The sequence below is a fragment of the Loa loa genome (genome assembly GCF_000183805.2).
Source record: "Loa loa unplaced genomic scaffold supercont3.377, whole genome shotgun sequence".
Classification (NCBI taxonomy): domain Eukaryota; kingdom Metazoa; phylum Nematoda; class Chromadorea; order Rhabditida; family Onchocercidae; genus Loa; species Loa loa.
Genome location: NW_018108557.1, coordinates 8357 through 14465, shown reverse-complemented (window position 1 = coordinate 14465; position 6109 = coordinate 8357). Strand labels below are relative to the sequence as shown.

The 6109-nt window shown below is 33.1% G+C and overlaps 2 protein-coding genes across 2 annotated transcripts; one reads left to right on the top strand and one right to left on the bottom strand.

The window, feature by feature from the left end:
• Positions 1–905: 905 nt before the first annotated feature.
• LOAG_11806 (pre-mRNA-splicing factor 38A) lies at positions 906–3522 on the top strand. The gene is made up of 7 exons (XM_020448422.1): positions 906–1082; positions 1394–1553; positions 1634–1755; positions 1835–1920; positions 2272–2406; positions 2631–2805; positions 3175–3522. Exons 1-7 carry the CDS (start codon positions 953–955, stop codon positions 3222–3224), a joined length of 858 nt encoding a protein of 285 aa, XP_020301436.1. The 5' UTR covers positions 906–952; the 3' UTR covers positions 3225–3522.
• A 1310-nt stretch (positions 3523–4832) lies between these two features.
• LOAG_11803 (zinc finger protein) lies at positions 4833–5838 on the bottom strand (the record flags this gene model as incomplete). The annotated part of the gene is made up of 3 exons (XM_020448420.1): positions 4833–5071; positions 5353–5472; positions 5763–5838. 3 exons carry the CDS (start codon positions 5836–5838, stop codon positions 4833–4835), a joined length of 435 nt encoding a protein of 144 aa, XP_020301435.1.
• Positions 5839–6109: the final 271 nt, after the last annotated feature.

The following is a 6109-nucleotide window of genomic DNA, read 5'->3' as shown; positions in this document are numbered from 1 at the left end:
ATATCATTAATTCATTCATTTATCATATCATTATTCATTCATTTATCATATCATTATTCATTCATTTATCATATCACTATCCATTCATTTATCATATCATTAATTCACTCATTTATCATATCATTATTCATTCATTTATCATATCATTATTCATTCATTTATCATATCACTATCCATTCATTTATCATATCATTAATTCATTCATTTATCATATCATTATTCATTCATTTATCATTTTCATGGCTTACGTAAGATACCATTATTACCTTATATTACTACCTTACGTTTTTACATTGCTCAGAGTTAGCTAATGTTTATGAAGTGAGTATTGATTTCTTCAAACAGTGCAACATCTAAATTTTTGGGACTGTAGAATAATGCAAGAAATTTCAATTAAAATACTTACAGTATTAGAAAGGAAAAGTATGGCAGTGAAAATATGTAATGTTCCAGTACTTTGATAGAATATATCGCATGCTGTAAGAAGCGAGAATATATTTTGAATAGGGATAACACTTATCAACTTATCGATTATTTAATAGCAAGTATATAATTTAGTTTCTTTGCTATTGTGTATTAAATTTATTAAAAAATGACTCATGTATAGTTTAATTATAGTTTAGTTACTCAAATTTAAACTGCGTGTTTGCGCTAAAATTGATAAAAGTTATTGCTTTGTATCAGAAGAAAAGTTTCAAATTTGATCAATGTAATGGGCGATATATTGCAGGCAAGACAAGACAAGAAAAATGTTTAAATCAAAGGAAAAGATTAGTTGTCATTAAATCTAATACGTTTATGATCTAGATGAGTCGTCTTTTTTGTCAAAGTGTTTTCAGAAAAATGCGCTACATCGAAATGTGCTTCTTGAGCTACTTGAATAAAAAGTGAAGTTTGAATGTGTCTTTAGAGTTATTTCTCTCCATACTATTGGTTTGTTACCTTTTTCTGGATGGCAAATCGAACAGTAAAAGATGCAGTTACCGTAAAAGGGACAAATCCGCAATATTTAGTGGAAAAAATCATCCGCACACGAATTTATGATTCGAAATACTGGAAGGAAGAATGTTTTGCGTTGACTGGTAAGTAACTCATACAGTGTTTAACAATTAGAAATGTTTCCACAGACAGCTGTTACAAAATAATCCTACTAATATCTGATGGTATATAAGGTAGTTTGTACGACTTTGAATGACTTTGAGTTATAAGCTTCTTTCTGCCTAATATCGATCCTTGCAACCTGTTCTGAAGCATCTGTCTTTGTGTCAATCTTTTTTTAGGCATTTTGTATTCCGTGAGTTAAGCATACATACGGAAAAAATTTTTGTTTATATACACAGCTTCCATGTTTGGTGTGCGTAAATGTAGGTAACTCATTATACTGTAATTACAGCGGAGCTTTTGGTAGACAGAGGAATGGAGTTACGATATATCGGTGGGATCTATGCAGGAAACGTGAAACCAACACCTTTTTTATGCCTGTGTTTGAAAATGTTGCAAATTCAACCGGAGAAAGATATCGCTGTTGAGTTTATTCGGCAGGAAGAATACAAGTAACTTATTGAGAATTAAATTGATTAGAATTAAAGTTTATGATCAAATTTTGGTACGTCATTGCGTTATTCTATCTCAGGTACATTCGCGCTTTGGGAGCGATGTACATTCGGCTTACGTTCACTTCTATCGAAGTTTACAAATATTTGGAACCCTTGTACAACGATTACCGAAAATTGCGAATAATGAACAATGATGGAAGTAAGCTTGAAACTAGAGCATTCCTCATTATAACCTATCTATCAAGATAAGATTTCGATGCTAGTGAAGATTTTTATAGGATTTGAAATTGTCCATATGGATGAATTTATCGACAGTTTATTGCGTGAAGAACGATACTGTGACATTCATTTACCGAGGATACAGGTATTCTAAGTGTCTACTTTATTTCCTCTGTGATTTTTGCATGATTTATTTGTTTTCTACCATGTTGCCAACGAGGAGTAAGAGTTATCAATAATATCAACCCAATTTAAAAAGTTTACTTCGATCTTATATCAATACAATGATGCGGTAAAGCGTGCTATGCCAAATGCACGGCAGTTTTTAACTTGAGTCTGGATTTTAGAGAATTTGGGTACCAGTGGATCCTATTTGTAATGTAACATTTGGTTTCAAACTTCGGAGAACATCTTAGCCACTGGGATTCTTTGTTTTTTTGCATCAACTGTAAGGAAAACTGAATGAAATATGTTTTATAATTTACATGAATTACAGAAACGAATTACTTTGGAGGAAATTGGTGAGTTGCAACTATACGTTAGTGCACTCGATGAAGATCTCGACAAGTTGTCATCATCAGATTCCGAAGACGACGACAACAGAATTCATAAAAGAAAAGAGCGTTCAAAGGCATGTATTTTAGGGTTCATCGTCGTTACATGGTTGCTGATTAATTTTAGGATAAACTATGCACTTTTTATTGAAAGTGAAATACAGATCATTCAGGTTTCTTCGTATTATGCAACTACTGTTTCAAAGAGTTTTCCAATCTTTTCAACTTTGATATCTGCAAAATATAACTTGTACAGAAAAGAGGATAATATATCAAATGATGCTATTTTTTGATTTTATAGGGCATGCCTCGTCGGCGTAGTTATTCAAGAGAACGTGAACGTGACGTGGATCGAGGTAGGGATAGAGACAGAGAGAGAGAACGAGAGCGAGAGAGAGAGCGTGACAATGATCGTGATAAGGACAGAAACAGAGACCGTGATCGACGTCATCGCTCACCAGAGTATCGTGATCGAGGTATTACAGTTTCAGCAAATCCAGTTGACCATTCGTTTTTAATTAAATGTGGAATAGTTGTGTCGGACAATCATGTAAAGCCAAAAGGATTAAGGAAAAAATTAATTCATTCGGAATGGATGTTAGCGCATTTAGATTTAGCTTTTTCAGCTTTATCTGCTAACATTTGTTGGGAGCAGAAATATTTAAAATGATCTTTATTTGTTTTTTATTATGTCATAGAATAAATCTCAACTTTTCTGAAACCAAGAAAGTAAAATATTTAACAAAAGGGCAATCTTTCGAACTGATTAACAATGCTTCACAGCGAACTGTTTCAAATTAGTATTACCTTTCTCACTGTTTTGTATTTAAATCGATTAGTTGTAGAAAGAAACAGTCGGAAAGACAAAGAACGTGAGAAGGATCGAGAACGGTGATGTGAGGACAATATTATTTCGGAAATATTATTTTTCTGTACTTTTATGCTATGCAACATAGACTACAAGTCTGTGATTGTTTCCAACATTTATGCGGACAAATAAGCACATATCAAATTTTTCGCATCTTGATATGGAATTGAATTCAAGGAACAGAGTCTGTTTCATTTCGAGTTATTGCTGCATCCAATACAATAAATTCATTCAAAGTTAAATGTTTCTTAAATAACAAAAGCGGCAAATAAAGACATGTCAAATAAATGATAAAAATTGTCTAGAAACTCATTTGCTCTGTCCCAGTGTTGTATGTTTTTTCCAGATAACTTCATCAATGGTTTCTCAGATGCTGAATGATAATAAGTATGAAAGCGAACATAAGGTGTCAGATAATTTTATTTTAACTTTTCTTAGTGGACGATTTGATAGGAGATTTTAAAATTTCATTGGAATTGCTCTTCTTGTGTGATTCCAGTTTCCTTGCAAATTTGCGGAAGACGAGATGAAATTTTGAGATTATCATGATCGTCCAGCGCAAGAAATATGGCATGATTCAATTTTCGTCCAATTAATTACACCTCTCATATTTATTACTTATCACCGGACGATACGGGATATTTTATCGTCAGTGAACCATCTGCATATGATACTGATTAGATGGAACATTGCTCCATTTCGTTTATGAAGGAAATGACATTAGTATTGTAACCCTATCTTATATAGTATTATAACAAATAGTGTTGATGACAATAGTATGATAGTATTAACAGCATGACAGCAACAGTATGACCTATTTTTTATTCAGCATCACGGCAGACTACAACAATATTTCGTCGAGTATTACGACAAATTATAATATTGTTTCATATTATATTCAGGAATTCCTTTGTTTTTTACAAAAAAATAATTCCTTTTTCTGCACGTTATACCTTTGCTTATGTTCTTATTGATTCTTGTTGACGATTCATGCACTCATGTAAAATGTTGCTAAATGAATGATAATGTTAGTAAATTTTGATCTCAGTACTGCATTCCGGAATACAGGATTGATGGTTTGTTCAACCCATCTGCCAAAAGAGGCTCCTTTTCGAGTTGATGAGTGGATAATATATTTGAAATTGGTTACGAACAATTTTGATCTCTAGAAAGGAAAGTAATAAAAGGCGGCAGCGGCGTTGGATAACGGCAGCACAGTTAATACGAAACATTTTTCTTTCAAAGACGGAAGGACATAATACTAAGGGAGAACCAAAATCGAGAGTCGTATCATAAATTGAGTAAAAATGATGACTTCACTAGGAAGGGTAAAGTCTTATATAGTATTTTTGAATTATATAAACAAAGCGGAACAATTGTTCATTATTATAGCAGACAAATTACCTCATTAAAGCATTTTTCAAAATGGCTAGAGATATTTCTGAAATTTTGTCAAGAAATCCAAGTATCCATTAAATGTCCCCAAAGTTCCAATGGGAAACCCTTTTGTACGAAATCCTTAGATAATTCTTACAAGACAAAGAAGAAAGCTAAATTTTAAGACCAAATTTTCTTTTCTTTGCTATAAAATTTATAAATGAAAGAAGAGGAGATAAATAGGGAAGATAAATAGTTTTAATATACTGCAAGCAGACAGTTTTCACTGGTGCCAAAATATTTCGAAGTCGTCGGGGAGGTTAGCATTGTCGAGGATGTTAATATCGTTAATGTTAACACATCGAAGATGTTAAAGTTTTCTGGGGGATACCCACCACTTGAGCGATCTTGTTGAGCTGCTAAACCTTGACCGGCAATGTGATGGTTTCGTGTGTCTGCCAAAGTATGTCCTAACTGCGGATTTCCTTCCGCTGAATCTACAATGAACATTTCTTAGATATGATTTTCATTGAGTCGAACGATGTGAACAATTTATTCCACTCCACGGTCATAGATATTCCGTAACTTATTTTCAAGCGCATTCGTTTCAAATAGGCAAATAAATGCTAAAAACTCTGCCGAATTTGCAAAACTGAGAAACTCTGCAGGATTTTCAGCGATTTCGTGTAACTGAGGAAGTTCCCACCCCTACGTTTGTGTTGACAGGATTTCTTGTGCCTGAAAAATGAATATGATTTGTGGAATTCCTTCCCACAACCGGGAAGTTTGCATTGATAACGAAATGGTTTATCGTGCGTTTGGAAATGTTTGTCATATTCGCCTTTGTCCTGAATGGTCGCATTACAGTCGACATGTGGACACTCATACTTTTTCACATCTGAAAAACGACTGTTATGACATTTGTATCTATAATTTGTTTTGCAATCACTGCATTTGGTAATTAACTGACTCAATTAGGAAACTGATCATAAAGATATCAGTGCCATAAAACAAACTTCACGTTCCAATTAATTTGGAATACGTGAAATATGCGATAGCATTCAATTTTTTTCATTTTCCGATCTCTGAACTAGCAGTTGATGAATACGCTTTCGGCCTACTAGAAATATTGAAAGCTTGAAAGTTTCAATGACATAGATAATGACATAGATTTTCGGCTTCACCGACAGAAGCCGGTAGGTATGTTTGGGATATTTGAAAGAGCATGATCCACATCGTGTTTACAACCTACTGTCAAAATCATTATCTAATTTAATTATTTGATATTTTCGGTTTCAAAACCGATGAAATTTCTTTTCATATTGTTCTTGATCATTTCATAAATCGATGTTAACATAATATCTGTTATTCTGTTCTTTAAATAATCTGTGAGACGACTTATGGATTATGTGAAATGTTACTAAATGAATAATGATATTAGTAAATTTTGATCTCAGTGCTGCATTCCGGAATATAGGATTGATGGTTTATTTAACCCACTTGTCGAAAAGGACTTCTTTTGAACTGATGAGTTG

What these genes read in the sequence shown, in the direction of transcription:
- LOAG_11806 (XM_020448422.1), top strand. Translation starts at nt 953, where the DNA reads ATGGCAAATCGAACAGTAAAAGATGCAGTTACCGTAAAAGGGACAAAT. An exon ending in TTCATTTACCGAGGATACAG is followed by an intron (nt 1,921 to 2,271) that starts GTATTCTAAGTG and finishes CATGAATTACAG; the next exon opens with AAACGAATTACTTTGGAGGA. An exon ending in ACCAGAGTATCGTGATCGAG is followed by an intron (nt 2,806 to 3,174) that starts GTATTACAGTTT and finishes GATTAGTTGTAG; the next exon opens with AAAGAAACAGTCGGAAAGAC.